Consider the following 20824-nt stretch of genomic DNA (forward strand, 5'->3'; position numbering starts at 1 on the left):
GCTCTGGATCATACACTGTATCCAGCTTACCACCTCCTCGCTGTGCTCCCTGACTATGACTCTGGGTAAGGTCCTACTGCCAGGTAAGGCTGGGTTTTCTCCTTTTCCCCAGTCATTCTAGGACAGATCAGCTGCATGATCCTTCTGGTCCACCATCTTGCTCTGCCCCATAACTCACCCATCTTTGGCAGATAGGGATAGTTTGACATCTTCTTTCTTGACTTGGATGCCCTTTATTTTTTTCTCTTTCTGGGTTGTTCTGGCTAGGACTTCCAATACTATGTTGAATGGATGTGGTTACAGTGGGCATCCTTGTCTTATTCCAGTTCTTAGGGTGAATGCCTTCAACTTTGCCCCACTCAATATGAATTGACTTTGGGTTTGTGCTCTATGGCTTTTAAAATAATTTTGAGGTATGTTCCTCTGTGCCTAGTTTGTTGAGGGTTTTTTTTTTTTTTTGAAACATAGTCTCACTTTGTCACCCTTGGTAGAATGCTGTGGCATCACAGCTCACAGCAACCTCAAACTCTTGGGCTTAAGTGATTCTCTTGCCTCAGCCTCCCAAGTAGCTGGGACTACAGGTGCCCTTCACAATGCCTGGGTATTTCTTGTTGCAGTTGTCATTGTTGTTTAGCTGGCCTGGGGTGGGTTTAAACCCGCCAGCCTTGTATGTGGCTGGCGCTGTAACCACTGTGCTACAGGTGCTGAGCCTTGTTGAGGGTTTTTACCATGAAACAGTAATGGATTCCAAGTTCTCTTTCTGTATCTATTGAGATAGTCATATAGTCTTTGTTTTTGCTTGTGTTTATGTAATGAATCACATATATTGATTTGCATATGTTGAACCTTCCTTAGCATGCATGATTTACATGGAAATTTGAAAAATCTATTCTGATATCTTGAATTTTTTTCTTTTTTTGGTTTAAGGTTGTAGTGGTTCTCAACCTTCTTAATGCTGTGACCCTTTAATAAAGTTCCTCATGTTGTGGCGACCCCCAACCATAAAATTATTTTTGTTGGGTCACCACAACGTAAGGAACTATATTAAAGGGTCACGGCATTAGGAAGGTTGAGAACCATGGGTTTAGAGACTAGAGGTAGAGAACACAATTCTTTCTGTTTATTTTGCCTAAGTAATTTCAGTAAACAGAAAACATGGATTAAGTTTTGGAAGAATTGGCTTGGTGCCTGTAGCTCAAGTGGCTAAGGTGCCAGCCACATACACCCATGCTGGTGGGTTCAAACCCAGCCCGGGCCAGCTAAGCAACAATGACAACTGCAACAAAAAAAATAGCCAGACATTGTGGTGGGTGCCTGTAGTCCCAGCTACTTGGAATGCTGACGCAAGAGAATCGCTTAAGCCCAGGAGTTGGAGGTTGCTGTGAGCTGTGATGCTATGGCACTCTACCCAGGGTGACAGCTTGAGGCTAATCAAAATCTTAAAAAAAAAAAAAAAAAAGATTTGGAATAATTTATAGGGAGGATGCTACATATAATTGTTCTTCAAAAATTTATAGAGTCAATTTGAAAAGGCCCTCAGAATCAGGGGAACATTGTTTTAAGAAATTCTATTATGTAGGTTGGCTGAGTGCAGAGGCTCATGGCTGTAATCCTAGCACTATGGGAGGCCAAGGCAGGTGGATTGCTTGAGCTCAGGCATTTGAGACCAGCCTGAGCAAAAGCGAAACCCTATGTGTACTAAAAATAGAAAAATTAGCCAGGTGTTCTTGTGGGAGCCTGTCGTCCCAGCTACGTTGGAGGCTGAAGTAAGAGGATTGCCGGAGCTCAAGAGTTTGAGGTTGCTATGAGCTATGATGATGCCACTGCACTCTACCTAGGGTAACAGAGTGAGACTCTGTCTCAAAAAACAAACAAAAAAAGAAAGTCAAAACTCTATGAGATTCGAAAATCAAAACTGTTTTTGTTTTTTTTTTTTTTAGATAGAGTCTCACTATGTTGCCATCATTAGAGTGCAGTGCCATCACAGCTCACAGCAACCTCAAACTCTTGGGCTTAAGCGTTTCTCTGGCCTCAGCCTCCCAAGTAGCTGGGACTACAGGTGCCCGCCACAACGTCTGGCTGTTTTTTTTTTTTTGTTGTAGTTGTCATTGTTGTTTGGCAGGCTGGGTCCAGGTTTAAACCCACCAGTCCTGGTGTATGTGGCTGGCGCCCTAGCCGCTGAGCTATAGGCGCTGAGCCAGTCAAACTGTTCTTAACACAATATTCCTGAAGAGAATAGGAAAAAAATACCCCATAAAACTGACATAAAGGCTACTTAAAAGATACAAGAACATCTTTTCTCTAGCAAGCTTCCAAAATGCAATTTTAAATTATACAGCTGTAAAGCAACTCTATTTGTATCTCCAGTGCAAAGTGGGTACTTCTGTTCATCTCAAGGTAGATATAGTCTTAAAATACATTGTTAAATTCTAGTAAGCATGTGAATTTCTCAGATAATTGTATGCATTTGAGGCTCTTAAATAATTAAATAGTATATTGTTTCAGACCAGAAATTAATATTTATTTTAGATCTTTGAAAGAGTTTCAAGTCTGAATACAGAGAACCAATTTTGTTTTCCCTTTGCATTTCCGTGTTCAGTGTTGTATTGTTAAGTACATTTAAATTTAATTTCATCTTGAGAATAAAAATGGTATTACCAGAATATTTGGAAATTGAAAAATAAAAACAGAGTAAACCCATTCTTGGCTTTACTACTGTAATGACTTAGTGAAGATCTTAGTGAAGATCCCTTCTTTCTCCGCCTTTTGGCTAAGATCAAGTGTAGATCTTAGTGAAGAAGATTTTGCTTTTGATTACATAGAGCCACTCCTGAGAAAGGATCTTCTCTGAAGGGTAGTCCTACCAAAGGGAGATTTATTCAGCAAGACTTCAACTGGACAAAATAGCTTACACTCCTTGAAAGTTTGCAGGTTTTTTTGTTTTGTTTTGAGACAGAGTCTCACTATGTTGCCCTGGGTAGAGTGCTATGGCGTCACAGCTCACAGCTCACAGCAACCTCAAACTCCTGGACTTAAGTGATTCTCTTGCCTCAGCCTCCCAAGTACCTGGGACAAAAGGCGCTGGCCACAACACCCAGCTTTTTTTTTTTGCAGTTATCATTGTTTAGCTGGCCTGGGTCAGGTTCGAACCCACCAGCCTTGGTGTATGTTGCCAGTGCCGTAACCACTGTGGTATGGGCACCAAGCCAGTTTTCAGGTTTTTCTCATTCAATCCCATTCTGTAGAAATGCATCAGTTGAAATAAAAACCACATAATCAAATAGGACAGCACTTTTAGGAAAATAGACTAAATCTAAATGATTCTAATTTATCATTGTTATGAATTTTAAAAATGTTAGGAAGTCAAATGCAAAATTGGAGTATTTTGGGATTGTGGGTAGTGAAAGAAAGAAACAAGATTTAAATAATCCTTAATTTTTTTTTCTCATTTTCTGTTACAAATAATGCTATAATCCACACAGAACATCTTACATCCTTGCGAACTTGAGGAAAATTTTTCTGTCCATAAATTCCTGGAAGTAGAATTTTTAGATCAAAGAGCATGCCCATTTTACAATTTGATAATCCGTGAAGTTTTTTTTATGTGCATACAATGGAATTCAGCCCACGAAAAGAATGAGTTCAATCTTTAAATAATGACATTTTAAAATGTCCACAGTATACTATATTGAGAAAGAAATTGCTTATCAGTACAAAATTCCATTAACATATGGACAATATTCATATGGATAGCATTTCAGAGAGGAAAATGTGGAAAAATATGTGTCATTCACAGGTTTTTAAATTAGAAAAGTACAGTAATGCATAAAAAAATCATTTTATGAAATTAATACAGATACAAAAAACATACTCCAAGTTCATAGGAGCTTAATTCGCAATAGCCCAAAACTTTAAATAACCCAAAGTCCATCAATTGGTTAATGGCATACAGTGGAATAGTACTAATCAATAAAAAAGAACTTCTAAAACAATAAGATGGATAAATCTCAAAATCATTACGCTAGGAGAAAGAAGGCAGACATACAGTATGATTCTGTGCATTTGAAATTTTGGAAAGGGAAAAACTATAGTGATGCAGATGAATGGCTTTGTTTTTTGAGAGGTGTCTGGCTCTCGTCCAGGGAGGGGAGGAGTGCTTTGGCAAGAGCATACTTAGCTCACTGTCTGGAACTTCTATCCTAAAGTGATGGTACCACCCCTGCCTCCTGCGTAGCTGGGACTACAGGCTAGCCTACGACGCCTAGCTAATTTTTAAGTTAATTTTTGCAGAGACGAGTGGTGAGGCGCAAATGGGAGTGTCTTGCTATTTTGCCTAGGCTGAACACATGAACTCAAGTGATTCTCCTGCCACACTGACCTAGCCTCCCGAAGTGCTGGGATTACTGATGTGAGCCACTAGGCCAGGCCTATTTCCATATCGTGTTCTGCGTTTACATACACATACCCAGGAGAAATCTATAATTATGTTACTTTACAGAACTTACTATTTGGCACCTTTCCATTAACTGTACCTTGTAAAAACTTTGGAATATATAGTTGCACATCATTCTGACTCCTTGCAGTATTCCATAGTGTGGATATACCATAGTTTATCCAACCATCACCCTATCACTCAACAATATTTATTGAGTGTTCACGGCATGACAAGTTTAAAGAATACAATGAAATATAAAAACGTCCTGGTTTTCTGCCCTCTTAGTGCTTTGAAACAGATGGAGAAGGGGAGATGGGCTGTCAAATATAACATGAAATGTGAAATTACACCTACGAAGGGAAGTTATCATGCTTAGAGCGTGAGTAACAGATTGATTCAGTTATGGAGAAAGCATTTTCCAAGGGATCTGAGGGGGTGGTTGAACGTGTTAAGACTGGGGCTTAGGGTAGCTACTACACCTAAACGGCAGCAAGTGTGGTGGAAGAAATATGTGGGAGGTGGTGAAAATTATGAGGAACTTCCCTTAAGTATTTTTAAAACACAACATGTATATCTTATTTTATAAACAGTAAAGCAAGATCATAAATATTTTTAAAGACAGGAGGCTTTTCACTTCCCAAGGTAAGGAATAAATCATTCAAGTTTCTAGCCAGGCAATCGGCGCCAGCCACATAAACCGAGGTTGGCGGGTTCAAACCCGGCCCAGGTCAGCTAAACAACTGCAACAGAAAATAGCCGGGCGTTGTGGTGGGCGCCTGTAGTCCCAGGGAGGCCGAGGCAAGAGAATTGCTTAAACCCAAAAGTTTGAGGTTGCTGTGAGCTGTGCCGCCACTGCACTCTACCAAGGGCGACATAGTGAAAACTGTCTCAAAAAAAAAAAAAAAGTTTCTGGGAGGCAAAAAGTACAAGAAAAGCAAGACTTCCCCGTTGACTTCTATTACTAAAGTAATAGCCGGTGAAAATGTCTTGGAACTCTCCGGTCTTGACACTGAATTAGGGATCTACTGCTTGACCAAGTATTGGGGTCTAAGAGTTTTAGATCTAGTTCCTTAATAGGTTGCCACTATTTCTCCGTCCACACGTCGCCTTTTAAGCACTTCTATCCACAAAAGGCAGGGCGGGTCTTCACCCCTTCGTTAGGGTAAGCGTCTCGTCCGGTGCGTCAAAGGAGTAAGTTCCCTGGCCCAGGGAATACCCGAAGCTCGCAGCGTTAAATAGATGTGCGAGGGACACTGTCCTAACCCATAATGCACAGCTCGCCTTTCCGGAAGCAAGGACATTCCCTTCCGACGAATTCACCCGGCAGAAGCGTCTCGCTTTGAGTCTGATTGGAGGTGACGAAGCGAGGTATTGTGGGACTTTGTCCGTCTTCCAGTACGCATGTGTCAACGCCCAGCGGTAGCGACGACGAGCGATGCTCGTCAGCAAAACTGGCCAATCCCCTGCGTGCGCAAACGCAGTGGCTCAGGCAGCACCGGAAACACAGGGGGATGGGTCGGCGGTGACGCGATTCTGTCCGCGTTGGAGGGGCCGGGCCGCTGCCGGAGTCGCCGCGGCCGTCGCGTGACGTGGCACAGCAGGATCCTTAAGGCCAGACCCGGAGCTGCCGCGCCAGTCGCCCAGTAGGTCCTTGTTCCGCTAATTCCTGTCCTGAAGCTTTATCCGGCACACCGACCGGCGAGACGTCCCTGCCGCCCTCTTTCTTCCTCAGCTCTTTCTCTTACCTCTTCTTCAGTTTGCCGGGAGCGTGTAAAGAGAAGGCCTGGGGACTCTCCAAACCCCTTGCCCATCGCAAGCGCTACTTACCGCCATGGGTCTCACCATCTCTTCTCTCTTCTCCCGCCTCTTCGGCAAGAAGCAGATGCGCATTTTGATGGGTGAGTGAGGGGCCCTGTGGACATCGGGGAAGGCCAGGACTCCGTGCTGGGGCGGCCTCCGGACCTGACTGTGCCCCGTCGGCTGTGGTGGGGGAGGGGCGGCGGGTCGTGGGTCTGGAGCGCTCCTTGAGGGGGAACAATGGGCGAAGGGCGAACAATCGCCCGGTATCTGTCGCCTGACTAGGCAGGGACAGGGCCTCGGGCAAGGTTTCCTTTGCATTGTTTGGCTTTCTCTTCTTGATCTTAAGGAAAGCTGGACAAGATTGGGCAGAAATGAGGGGTACTCAGAAGTGAACACTAGTGAGTCCCATCCTGAGGGCGCAATCTGCATTCCCTCTTCCCGGGTTGTGGGCGGCGGTTCGGAGCCGGGCAGAGCCACACTCCAGCTTCTCGCCTCTCCTTTTCCGCTTCGTGTGCACACTCTGCACACACGATTGGTACGTGAGCGAGCGGCCGCCGAGTACTGGGAGCCGCCCGGGGGCAGGAAGTGACCAGGCCCAGTGCTGTGGCTAGGGAGCAGAGCACCCAAGGTTTCGAAGAGTCTGGTGTCCTTAGCGCTCACTCTGCTAAACTTTACCTCCCGCTGGATTCGACTTCATTTTTACCCCTTCTTCTTATTCATTCTCCGAAAATTGGATTTATCTTGTGTTCGTTTCTTTTGACGGCTTTCAAGAACTTGGTTTTATTCTTTGGCTTTCAAACTAATTTTTACTTAGCTTAATGTTTAATGCAAAAACTTTTAGAAACCAGTTTTTTTTAAAAGTCTGATATATTTTCAGTAACTGGACTAAACTTGACGCTTAATTTTAGGGTAACTTTGTTAAATAACTGTAAATTGTTTTCTTTTGGAATTCTTTTTAGAAAATGGGCTTTTGGAAAACTGCTTTTCTAGGGCAGTTTTTTACTTAGCTGAGGGAGAAGAGCTGTCACTCAGCTGATGTAAGCAACCCCACCCCTGAGCACTGAGAGTAGTCTGTACATCTCTGCTAAACTCTGTGGACTTGAATAGTGCTAAAAGGAGCCCTTTTAACTTTGAAAGTTGAAACTTGGTAGCTCATTAGTGTTTGGAGGGGGTATTATTTTTGAGTTCTGCTACTATCAAAAGTTTTCAAAAACAAGTTTCTGTTTTTCATTATTTCTGTATGTGAGAAAGGAGAGTATCCATGTTTAGTTTTTGTTTTACTTCCTGTTAATTCAGCTTTCTTAGAATTCATAAAGTAATTGTTCAGGATTCATTCAGAAAAGTAAATAGTTGTTTTTTCTTTTTTTATTTTTTTGAGACAGAGTCTTGCTCTGTCATTCTGGCTAGAGTGCCATGGCCTCAGCCTAACTCACAGCAGCCTCAAACTCCTGGGCTCAAGCAATCTTCTTCCCTCAGCCTCCCAACTAGGTTGGACTACAGGTTTGTACCACTGGGTCTGGCTAACTTTTTTTCCTATTTTTAGTAAAGACAGAATCTGGCTTTGCTCAGGTTGGTCTCCAACCCTGACCTCAACCTCCTCCCACCTCAGCTTCCCAGATTGTTAGATTATAGGTGTAAGTTACCCTGGACTGGCCAGTGTTTTATCTCTCTCTCTCTCTTTTCTTTTTTTTAGACATCCTCATTTTGTCATCCTTGGGAGAGTGCTGTGATATCATAGCTCACAGCAACTTCAAACTCTTGGGCACAAGCAATCTTCTTGCCTCAGCCTCCCAAGTAGCCGGGATTACGGGCACCCACCACAATGCCTGGCTGTTTGTTTTCTTGTTCGTGTATCTCAGATTTTCTTTGTGAAGGGGAAAGACAATTATTTTAGGAGGGCAAACATATTATTTAAGTGGCTGAAAATTGGCAGTCTAAAAAAGGATCTGAAGTCAGTGAGAGGACTTTGGACTGTGATAGATGAATTTCCAGCCTGTTCCTTAAAGAGATTGAGCATATGTGGTTGTGTTGCAGCAAATGCAGTGTATTGGTCCTTACTTAAGACTTACTGTAAATGAATTGCTGTTTTTCATTTCCTTAGTCTTCTGCAGTTGTTAGAAATGTGTGTGTGTCGGGGGTGTGGGGGGAGGGGGTTGGTGGTGCCTGGTGAGGTAGGTGAGGCTTGTAATCCCAGCACTGGGTTGCTAAGAGAGAGTTCAAGACCAGCCTGAGCAACACAGCAAGACCTCATCCCTACAGAAAAAACAGTTCGCTATACATGGTGGTACACACTTGTAGCCCCAGGTTCTCAGGAGACTGAGGCAAAAGGATTACTTGAGCCATGGAGTTAAGAGATTACAGTGAGCTAATGATTGTGGCACTGTGCTCTAGCCTAGGTGATAGGACCTGTCTCTTCAAGGAAAAAAAGTGCCGAGGGGGAAGATAGGTAGAATTAAGCTGTAAATGCTGTCTTATATTTACTATATTGGGGAAGCATTTCCTTCCTTCCAGATAACGATTGGAAGAACATGGAAGAGGAACAGTTATTTATCTTTCTGTATTTGTGCGTGGATTGAAGTTATGAAGTCATGGGAGTTATTTTATTTCAAATGTTTTATTGGGTTCACTATTGTTTTGCACTTTAATGTTGGTCTAATTAGTTTTACTTGTAAAATCACAAAGTCAACTTTCATGGTAATTCATCAAAGGAAGTAGCAACATGAGGGAAATATGTGCATGAACAGGGGAAAAGGTAATTTGGAAGTTTGAGGATTCTTAGATTTTTCTGTCTACATTTATGAGTGATTGTATGTATAATCACTTTTAAAATGTCTGCTTTGTTCAGCTACTGGAATCATCAGTTAATTTTTTTTTGTTGTTGTTTTGTTTTGAGACAGTCTCACTTTGTCTCCCTAGGTAGAGCGCTGTGGCATTATAACTTACAGCAACCTCAGACTCTTGGGCTCAAGCAATCCTCTTGCCTCAGCCAACCAAATAGCTGGGACTACAGGCACCCAGCACAATGCCCAGCTATTTTTTTTAGAGACAGTTAGAGACAGGGTCTCATCCTTGCTCAGGCTGGTCTCAAACTCATGAGCTCAGGCATTCTAACCCTTTTCTGTCTCTCAGAGTGAGTGCTAGGATTACAGGTATGAACCACCATGCCCAGCAAGTTAATGTTTTTTCATATTGCATTATTTCTTTTTATTTGATAATGCGTAGATAAAATTCATGCCTTTGTCAGTCAGTGGCTTTTTTAGACTTTGCATTTTAAAGTGTATTGAGAGATAGCAGCTAATATGTCTGGTTTGTCAAACTGCTATGGAGAAGATTTAAATTTAATTCCTATACTAGCTGCTTTCCCAAAAGTTCAAATGATTTTAAAAAGTGTTGGAAATTAGCCTGTAATTAATTATAATTAAAAACGAAAAGCATTTCATTTCATTACACAGTGTATCAAGTTTAATGTCATTTGAACTATTGACAGGAATTATGTGGTAGACATTTTTAAGGGGAATTTATTTGTATGAATGACGTTGTCCAAGTTAGAAGGCAATAGCTTCTGCATTACTCTTTTTTTTTTTTTTTTTTTTGCAGTTTTTGGCCAGGGCTGGGTTTGAACCTGCCACCTCCCCTATATGGGACTGGTGCCCTATTCCTTTGAGCCACAGGCGCCACCCTGCATTATTCTATTTTAAGTTTGGTGTTTATATCTTGATCCATGGCAAGATGTAACTTTGGTAAATGAATCTCTAAATTATGTTTCTATAGAGGAATTATTAGTTCTAATCTCTTTACTTTCTACTTTTGAGTTCTTGCCCTTCCTACTGAAAAGCTGAAAAAGTGTTGCTTTCTAAAAGTTTTGTAACAACAGTGCAGTTCTGTATTGCCTTGTATGTGACTCTGATTTTGGGGAACTCGGAAGGTGCAGGAGAAAAGATCCTGTATTTGCCAATTTAAGAAATATTTCCATTAAGTGAGGCTTCAAGCTATAGAGTGGTATTTCATACCACTCATATTTCAGTGGTATTTCAGTGTGCTCTCTTTTCGACTTAGCATGTTATAAGAATTTTCTCAGGTTAATTGTCAAAACATAATTACCAGCCTTTTAAAAAAAATTGTCCTTCTAGGGCCAGATGCAGTGGCTCACACCTGTAATCCTAGTACTCTGGGAGGCTGAGGTGGATAGATTGCCCTGAACTCACAGGTTTGAGACAAGGCAAGGGAATTGCTTCAACCCATGAGTTGGAGGTTGCTGTGAGCTATGACTCCATGGCACTCTACCAAAGGTAACAAAGTGAGACTCTGTCTCAAAAACATAAAATAAAATAATAGCTCTTCTGATAGTTATGTAAATATAAGGAACAACTGAAAAAAGCAGAAATCTTTAGTTGTGTATCGTAAATTGATATAGCCATCCTTAGATGTACCTTTTCATATTATTATGTGTACAAAGTATAACTATAGAGACTTTGTAATTTGCTCCTAATTAAATCATTGATAAAAAGTGCAGATGTTCCAGATCTGTTGATTAGAAGCAAAACGTAAGTTCATTATAATTTTTCCACATACCTGATAGTATCAGTTTCAGTTTGGATGGTCAAGTGTCAGTAATTAGATAGAGAAAATATTGGCTGGGCGTGGTGGCTCACACTTGTAATCCTAGTATTCTGGGAGGCTGAGGCCCGTGGATTGCTTGAGTTCAGGAGTTCAAAACCAGCCTGAGCAGGTTTTGAATGAGACTCTGTCTTTACTAAAAAAATAGAAAAATAAACTGGGCATTGTGGCTGGCATCTGTAGTTCCAGCTAATCAGGAACTCTAGCCTGGGGCAACAGATTAAGACTCTGTCTCAAAAAACAAACAAAACAAACACATGCACAAAGATTTTAAAAGAGAAAATATTAAGATGTACTGTGTCTACCAGAAATAACTAAAGGCAGGATGACTATATAAATACTATTAGAGATCTCTGGAATCAGAACTAGGGTTTTTTTGGGGTGGGGTTGTTTTTTTTTTTTTTGAGACGTCTCAAGCAGTCACCCCGAGGTAGAGTACCATGGCATCACAGCTCATAGCAACCTCAAACTCTTGGGCTTAAGTGATTCTCTTGCCTCAGACTCCCAAGTAGCTGGGATTATAGGCTCCCACCACAACACCTGGCTATTTTGTTGTTGTTGCCATTGTTGTTTTAGCTGGCCTGTGCCCGGTTTGAACCCGCCAGCCTCGGTGTATGTGGCTGGCGCCCTGCCCACTGAGCTATGGGTGCCACCCTGTTTTAATTTTTTTTTAATTGGAATATACTTCATAAACCATAATTTTTACCTCCCCCCCCCACACACACACACCTTTTTTGACACAAGGTCCCTGTTGCTCAGGCAGTGGCATCATTATATCTCACTGCAACATCAAATTCTTGGGCTCAAGTAATGGGCCTGTCTCAGCCTTCCAAGTAGCTGGGAGTACAGGCACAAGCTAATTTTTCTGGTTTTTTTTTTTTTTTTTTTTTGTGTGTGTGTGTGTGTGTGTGTGTAGAGATACTCTTGCTCTGTTGCTTGGGTTGGTCTCACATTCCCAGCTTCAAGTGATCTTCCTGTCTCAGCCTCTTAACCTGCTAGAATTACAGTTGTGAGTCTACACCCAGCCACTTTGTCCCTTCAAAGTGAACAATTCAGTGGTTTTCAGTATATTCAGAGTTTAGTAACCATCACTATAGTCTAATTACAGAGTACTTTTTTTTTTTTTGAGACAGAGTCTGATTATGTTGCCCTTGATAGAGTGCCGAGGCATCACAGCTCACAGCAACCTCAAACTCTTGGGCTCAGGCTGTTCTCTTGCCTCAGTCTTCCGAGTAGCTGGGACTACAGGTGCCTGCCACAACTCCCACCTATTTTTTGTTGCAGTTGCCTTTGTTGTTTAGCTGGCCAGGGCTGGGTTTGAACCCACCAGCCTGGGTGTATGTGGCAGGCATCCTACCCACTCAGCTACAGGCATCGCCAAATTCAGAGTATTTTCATCATCCCTTGCAATCACTCCTATTTCTCCCCCTCCCCATCCTGTGACACCCACTAGTTTACTTTCTGTTTCTATGAATTTGTCTATTTTGGACATTTCATGTAATGGAATTATGTAATATGTGACCTTTTGTGTCTGCTTTTTTCACTTTACATAACATTTTCAAAGTTCATTCGTATTATAACATGTATCGGTACTTCATTGCTTTTTGATGATCAAATGATAATTCCATTGTATGAAGACACAATATTTTGAGGAACTGACAAAACTGTTTTCCAAAGCAGCTTCATCATTTTACATTCCTACTACCTGTGTGTGAGGGTGCTAATTTCTCCAAAATAAACGTCCATTCTTCTACTGTTGTGATTCTGGGGACATTTATGAACATTAGATGCTTCATCTGAAAAATGGAAGATTTTGAATATTGAATTATAAAAATATGTGAAATCATTTGAAATGTTCTTGGAATACAATAAGCATTCAGTTTTAAATTACTTTATCATATGGCAGAATGGGTAAGGAAAAAAAATATATATAGATATATGTGTGTGTGTATATATATATTTTTTTTCTTCCCTCCCCAGTTTTTGGCCAGGGCTGAGTTTGAACTTGCCATCTCCTTTGAGCCACAGGTGCTGCCCAGAAAAAATATTTTTAAATTGTTATTGAAAGAGAAGGGGAGCTTGAAAAAAAGAAAAAATTCTGGGCAGCGCCTGTGGCTCAGTGAGTAGGGTGCCGGCCCCATATGCCGAGGGTGGCGGGTTCAAACCCAGCCCCGGCCAAACTGCAACAAAAAAATAGCCGGGCGTTGTGGCGGGCGCCTGTAGTCCCAGCTGCTCGGGAGGCTGAGGCAAGAGAATCGCGTAAGCCCAAGAGTTAGAGGTTGCTGTGAGCCGTGTGACGCCACGGCACTCTACCCGAGGGCGGTACAGTGAGACTCTGTCTCTACAAAAAAAAAAAAAAAAGAAAAAATTCTGAAGGAACATTTCAAGCTTGTGGAAAATTTGATAGATAATTTGAATTTCAGATTAATATGAAGTTGCAATGATTAGGTTATATTTTAGTTGTTGTTAGATAAGTTCCTGTTGCATTTATGCTCCTTACCCAGGAGGTGTGTCATGTACCCTTACATTGTGCACACCAATCCTTCTCTCCTCTCTAACCCGGCTCCCCTTCCCACCACTTGAATTAAATCAAGTTTTTCTGGATCTAACTTAAAATATAAGTATTTCTTGCTGCCATAATTTGGTAGAGATACTTTTTCATGTTTGGCAATAATTTTTTTGAGATACCGTACAGATTAGTCTTATCTTGGCTAGTTGAGAATTGGTGAGTTGCATTTTGTGGAAAAATCTCATTGCCAAATACTGCAACATTAAGGAAATACATACTTAAGAAATAGGGCGGCGCCTGTGGCTCAGTGAGTAGGGTGCCGGCCCCATATGCCGAGGGTGGCGGGTTCAAACCCAGCCCCGGCCAAACTGCAACAAAAAATAGCCGGGCGTTGTGGCGGGCGCCTGTAGTCCCAGCTGCTTGGGAGGCTGAGGCAAGAGAATTGCGTAAGCCCAAGAGTTAGAGGTTGCTGTGAGCCATGTGATGCCAGGGCACTCTACCCGAGGGTGGTACAGTGAGACTCTGTCTCTACAAAAAAAAAAAAATAAGAAATAGACCAACATGTTTTTAAGTAAAAATAAAAACTACATGAATGAAGAGTTTTAAGTGATGATGGTGTACATATAATTTGTGCATTTAAAAGCTCACAGTAGAAATAACCTTTTTTTTTGTTTTTTGAGGTAGTGTCTCACTCTTATCTCCCTGGGATAGAGTGCTATGGCTTTATATCTCACACCAACCTCAAACTCTTGGGGTCTAGTGATCTTATATCAGCCTCCCCAGTAGCACCCGCCATGGTGCCTGGCTTGTTTTTCTATTTTTATTAGAGATGGGGGTCTCACTTTGTTCAGTCTTGTCTCAAACTCCTGAGCTCAGGTAATCTACACACCTCTGCCTCCTGAGTGCTAGGATTACAGGCATGAGCAACTTTACTCAGCCTTCAAGTTTTTAAAATTTTTTCTAGTTAGCATCTCAGTTTCAATTCTGAATTTGCATAATCATATTTGGATATAGTTAAAGGTGAATTTGGTTTACTTAAAAATCTGGTCAAAGTCACTCAAAGAGGTCATGTGCTCTCTCATGTGTTCTTTGTAGAACAGTTTAAAGCTCTGGTTGTGTTTTGCCACCCTCCCTTTGCGTTCTGTACTTTCACTAAAGATACCAGACTTTAAAGTGGCCTCTTTTTTATGTGTGTTTTTTAGAATTATGTTTTCTGGTCTTTTTGATACTGTTCCATTCTCAAAAAGTGAAACACTTGTATAATGGCTGATTTTTCTTATGCCCATGAATGAGGGTGTGGGGTGGACCAAACACTCTTAGTATTTTGGAAAGAATAATCTTGCTTCCCAATATGAAGAAGTAGCTAACAGGTTTTGATTATAGGATACACAAATAAGAAACCATAACAGGCTTGAGTTTCTAAAGAGATGTTAAAGCTACCCTGAATAGAGTGCAGAGTAGAAAAGGTTGTTTTGGGATGGAAGGCATTATCTGTAGCTCTCAGTTCTATTTTGAACTAAGTGATAAAAATTACTTGCATAGGAATGTAAATTAGATAAATGAGGTGATTTCAGTTCTTTTTAACTTATCAGTATTGCTTTTCCTGTGTGTGTGTAGAGATGCTTTGATTTAAATATTAAAGTTTCTCCTTAAATCAACATTCATTTGAATTGATTTAAACAATCTTTGATAAGATAAATAGAGGCGGCCACATCTGACATCCTTAAAACAATGATAGATTCAATTAGGTTATTAGACACTGATCTTTTATTTATGAGGGCTTTAGCAAACAATGTGGAATTTACAGATTTTGGGAGATTTATACTTATAAGCAGTTAATTTGCTATTATTATTATAAAGGGACTAAGACATAGTTATATAAATATATATTTCCCCTATAGCATCAAAATATTTTACCTAAAATTACTCTGTAAATAAAAGGAAAATCAAGTTTACAGATTTTTTTTTTTTTTTTTTAGAGACAAGAGTCTCACTTTATGGCCCTGGGTAGAGTGCCGTGGCATCACATAGCTCACAACAACCTCCAGCTCCTGGGCTTAAGTGATTCTCTTGCCTCAGTCTCCTGAGTAGCTGGGACTACAGGCGCCCGCCACAACGCCCGGCTATTTTTTTGGTTGCAATTCAGCCGGGGCCAGGTTTGAACCCGCCACCCTTGGTATATGGGGCCGGCGCCTTACCGACTGAGCCACAGGCGCCGCCCGTTTACAGATTTTTTTTTATGCACTTGTTCTCACTTATTCTGGTTCAACTTCTAATTTGTGTTTTTAAAAATGGTTGTACGAGGGCGGCGCCTATGGCTCAGTCGGTAAGGCGCCGGCCCCATATACGGAGGGTGACGGGTTCAAACCCCGCCCCCGCTGAACTGCAACCAAAAAATAGCCGGGTGTTGTGGTGGGCACCTATAGTCCCAGCTACTGGGGAGGCTGAGGCAAGAGAATCGCTTAAGCCCAGGAGTTGGAGGTTGCTGTGAGCTGTGTGAGGCCATGGCACTCTACCAAGGGCCATAAAGTAAGACTCTGTCTCTACAAAAAAAAAAAAAAAATGGTTGTACGCTAGGGCAGAGGCTCATAGTAATTATAGTAGGCTGAGCTGGCAGGATCACTTAAGGCCAGGAGTTTGAGACCAGCCTGGGCAACATAGTGAGACCTTACCTCTACAAAAAAAAAAAAAAAAAGAAAAGAAAAAAGTTAGTTGAGTGTTGTGGTGGGCATCTGTAGTCCCAGCTATTCTGGAGGCTGACGAAGAAGGATCATTAATGTAGCCCAGGAGTTTGAGGTTGCTGTGAGTAATAATGATGCCACTACACTCTACCTGGGGAACAAACTGGGACCTTGTCTTAAAACAACAACAAAATGGTGGTAGTTTGTAGAATTAATAAGGACTTGACTTGGAAAATATCTTAGGTTATTTGGTTCAATCCTATTTTATGGCTCATTTCTCTGGCCTCAGTGTCCTAAAGTGACTTTAAAGGCATTCACGTAGTTTGTGGCAAAGCTAAAGCTCTTTTCTTTACTACATACTGTCTGTCTAGGTCTAAAAGGAAAAATGCAAAGGACTTCTGTAGGAAGTGTTACGCTTTTGTCTGGGAATCAAATAAGATAATTTCATTTCTAACTCATATCTGTGCCTTGAGCAGTCAACTTTTACTTTCAAACTCTTAAATTTATTGTACAATTATTTCTTGGTGTGGGCTTTTGGTCTATATTTTAAATTTATGATGTCTTCTAGTTGGATTGGATGCTGCTGGCAAGACAACCATTCTGTATAAACTGAAGTTGGGGGAGATAGTTACCACCATTCCTACCATTGGTAAGAAAGTTTACAGATGACTTTAATTTATAAATATCATCATGATATATTGTAAGTGAAGTAGAATACATCTAATTTGAAACTTTTTTTAAGCTTGTTGATTATCTTAATAGGACTTTTAAAGTATTCTAAGAATTTCACAATAAAGGAATTTATTTTCTTAATGATGCTTTATTGTGCACAGCAGTCATTTCGTTTTTCCTTTGTAGGTTTTAATGTGGAAACAGTAGAATATAAGAACATTTGTTTCACAGTATGGGATGTTGGTGGTCAAGATAAAATTAGGCCTCTCTGGAGGCATTACTTCCAGAATACCCAGGTAAGGAATGCTGTACATTCTTAAAACTTTTCTTTATGGATTTTATGCTCTACAGTTTATATTAATTAATTTATTTATATTAATATCTAATATTTGCTTGGATGTTGGTGTTTACTATATGTTGGTGTTTACTTGGCATTCCTTATATATACTTCTGTATTCTTCAGTGGATCCTAACACATGCCTTAGGCCAAACTAACTAGGAAAAGAATTATGTAGCTATCCCAGTAACATTTTGGGGTGGGTATGATTGCCTGTATAGTTGTCAAGAGTGAATTTGGGGCCAGGCACAGCAGCTCACACCTGTAATCCTAGCACTACTTTGGGAGGCCAAGGGGGAGGATTGTTTGAGGTCAGGAGTTAAAGACCAGCCTAGGCAAAAGCGAGACACCTTGTCTCTACAAAAAATAGAAAACCTAGGTAGGCATAGTAGCCTGAGCCTATAGTCCCACCTACTGGGAAGGCTGAGACGGGAAGATTGCTGAAGCCTAGGACTTTGAGGTTGCAGTAAGCCATGATGAGGCCACTGCACTCTTGCAGGGGGTACACAGTGAGACCCTGTCTAAAAAATAAAAAAAAAGAATTACCTGTCTCCATAACAATAAAATTGTTATGGTTTTATTCTTAGTTTAGAAAGTAAGTGGCTTACTTTCCTAGCATTCTGGGAGGCTGAGGCAGGTGGGGTGCTTGAGTTGGAGACCAGCCTGAGCAAGAGCAAGGCCTCATCTCTAAAAATAGCTGGGTGTTGTGGTGGGCACCTGTAGTCCCAGCTACTGGGAGGCTGAGGCAAGAAAATTGTTTAAGCCCGAGAGTCTGAGGTTGCTGTGAGCTATGATGCAACCAAGGGTGACAAAGTGAGACTCTGTCTCAAAAAAAAAAAGAAAAGAAAGTGAAGCTTTCATTGTAGTTTTGAATGAGTGTAAGACAATTATCATTCTTTCATTTGGCCCAGTTAGGTTTTTAGTTTATTAAATATACATTAAGATCAATCTATTGCATTGATTTATAAGATATTTTAATATTACCATGTAGTGTATATAGAATCCTGACATGGGAAAGACCTAGTGACTGTAGAACAGGAGTTCTCAAATTTGGCTTCACATTAGAATCACCTAGGAATCTTCAAAAATCCTGAAGCTTCAGTCATGGCCCACTTGAATCAGAATCTTTGGGGGATATAATTTAGGCATCAGTAGTATTTAAATCATTTTAAATACTAAATCAAAACACAGATTGATTTAGTGGGACTTGGCAAAGGCCGTGCTGGTAGTTCTTTCTGGTTTGGGATCTCAGAAAAGCAGCACTGTTGGTATTTTGGGCTGGGTTATTCATTGTTGGGTCTGGGAAGGGCTTTCTGTTGCCTTGTAGTATGTTTAGCAGTATCTTTGTGCTCTACACACTACATGCCAGTAGCAACTCTCCTCAGCCTAGATGTGACAACCAAAAAATGAATTTCTCCTGGGGATAAAATTGCTCCCTACTGAGAACTACTTTTCTTTTCTTTTTTTAATTTCAAATTAATATGAGGATACAAACAATTAGGTTATAATGTTTGCAGTTATTAGGTAAGCTTTCTGTTGTAGTTGTGTCTTGCACCGAGGAGATGTGCCATATACCCTTACATTGTGCCCATTAGGCGAGAGCTCACCAATCTCCCCCCACCAACTGGAATTAAATTGAGTTTTTCTCTTGTGCAGGCATGTATTGGTTCATCTACTACTGGCTTTATAATAGTATTGAGTACATTGGAAACTTGCTTTTCCATTCCTGTTACACCTCTGAGAAGCACTCTTCTAGTTGAACCCTTCTATATATGAAGAAACTAAAACTTGGAATGGCTTATTCAAGACCAGAGAATTAATTCTTTTTTTGTTTTTTTCCTTCGAGACAGAAGGAAACATGTTGCCCTTGGTAGAGTGCCACGGCGTCACAGCTCACAGCAACCTCAAATTCTTGGGCTTAAGTGATACTCTTTTTTTTTTTTTTTTTTTTTTAGGACACATTAAAATTTGCTTTAATACTTCTTCGGGGGGAAAAAACCCACACTTGTAGTGAATGAACAAGAAACATTTTTATGCTATTATTTTTATCTACCATGCCATGAATTCATAGGGGAAGAGGTTCCAGCAGCTCAGGGAGGCACCTTGCCATTTAATGTGACAAAGTGTTGATTGACTTTTGAATTCGTGGGAAATAGGTCCCAGCACCTTGTATCACTGTTACATGGGGACTATTGGTTATCTTGCGTGCCCCTGCTATACACATATTATGCCATGAGCTCATGGGAAATAAATAGGCTCTTGCACCTAAAAACATGGGTCCACTAGTACTCCTGTGTGCTATGTTATATGCTTACTATGCCATGAATTCATAGGGAATGGGTTCCAGGAACTCAGGCTCCTTTCCATTGGTTCTCACAAAGTGGGCTTCTCAGGGTGGCGCAGGCTGGCACTTCAGTTGAACCCAGGTACCTTTCTCTTTGGCTTCCTTCTTTTTCTGATCATTTTCCTTCACACGTTTCAGGAAGCTGTCTCGGCTCTTAGAGTGCTTAATATGCTCAATATGAACATTAATCCTCTTCCCGAGGATCTTCCCCTTAACTTGTTTGTTTACAACAATGCCAACAGCATGCTAGGTAACGTAGACTCTTCCAGTTTTGCCATGGTAACATTTGTGTGGCATGCCTTTTTGAACAGTACCCATTCCCTTGATGTCTACAATATCACCTTTCTTGTAGATTCGCATATATGTGGCCAAAGGAACAACTCCATGTTTTCTTTTTTTTTTTCTTATTTTTTATTTTTTTGCAGAGACAGAGTCTCACTGTACCGCCCTCGGATAGAGTGCTGTGGCATCACACGGCTCACAGCAACCTCTAACTCTTGGGCTTACGCGATTCTCTTGCCTCAGCTTCCCGAGCAGCTGGGACTACAGGCGCCCGCCACAACGCCCGGCTATTTTTTTGTTGCAGTTTGGCCGGGGCTGGGTTTGAACCCGCCACCCTCGGTATATGAGGCCGGCGCCCTACTCACTGAGCCACAGGCGCCGCCCCCAACTCCATGTTTTCTAAAAGGCCTAGAGAACACGTATCGGGTGCCTCTCCTCTTTCCCTTTGTGTTTGTCATTTTGGTGAATTACTGGAAGATGGCGTCTCCGACCGAAAGCTTAAGTGATACTCTTGCCTCAGCTTCCCAAGTAGCTTTCTGTTTAACATGGTCCCAGCTCTATTGTCTTTTCTGCTACATAAGGGATTTCTCATCTGTTTTTGTTTACAATATAAGTTGATCCTTTTTTTTTTTTTTTTTTAAAAGCAGATTGTGGTGTTACAAGCAGATCTGCAGTGTCATCTTGTTCTCCAACTTTTAAAAAACACTGCCTATGAGTTAGGTTTATTGCCACCATGTTGTAGTGAAAACCCTTGGTAAAGCTTATACTATAGCCTATATTGTAGCTTAAACAACCAGGTTAAGTAGTATATCATGTTGAATAAGTGGTATGCTCATACTTAAAAATGAGAATGTTTATGTTCATTAATAAAGATGTGTCTAGAAAAGATTTTTGATACAGCGATACATGCTTTAAAAAACTTTATTATGGAAAATTTTAGTACAGGTTGAATATTTCTTTTTTTTTTTCAGGGTTGGTATAAAACTCAGGTTGAATATTTCTTACCTAAAATGCTTGGGAGCAGAAATATTTTGGATATCGGAATATTTTTGGATCTTGGAATATTTGCATTATACTTACCCAGTGGAGGCCAAATTTAAAAATCTGAAATGCTCTAATGAGTGAAATGTTTTAATGTTAGTGTGCA

At 41.0% G+C, this 20824-nt stretch overlaps 1 protein-coding gene and 1 pseudogene across 1 annotated transcript in view; one reads left to right on the forward strand and one right to left on the reverse strand.

Moving 5' to 3' along the window:
* Positions 1-5932: 5932 nt before the first annotated feature.
* The window catches only part of ARF4 (ADP ribosylation factor 4), a 30363-nt gene continuing 15471 nt past the window's right edge, over positions 5933-20824 (forward strand). The window contains exons 1-4 of the mRNA XM_053598571.1: positions 5933-6078; positions 6192-6333; positions 16611-16691; positions 16901-17010. Coding sequence (XP_053454546.1) covers positions 6267-6333; positions 16611-16691; positions 16901-17010 — 258 coding nt within the window. The 5' untranslated portion in view covers positions 5933-6078; positions 6192-6266. The remainder of the gene's footprint in view (positions 6079-6191; positions 6334-16610; positions 16692-16900; positions 17011-20824) is intronic.
* On the reverse strand, positions 18024-20135 carry LOC128591191 (60S ribosomal protein L21-like; annotated as a pseudogene).

The sequence above is a fragment of the Nycticebus coucang genome, chromosome 8, assembly GCF_027406575.1.
Source record: "Nycticebus coucang isolate mNycCou1 chromosome 8, mNycCou1.pri, whole genome shotgun sequence".
NCBI lineage: Eukaryota > Metazoa > Chordata > Mammalia > Primates > Lorisidae > Nycticebus > Nycticebus coucang.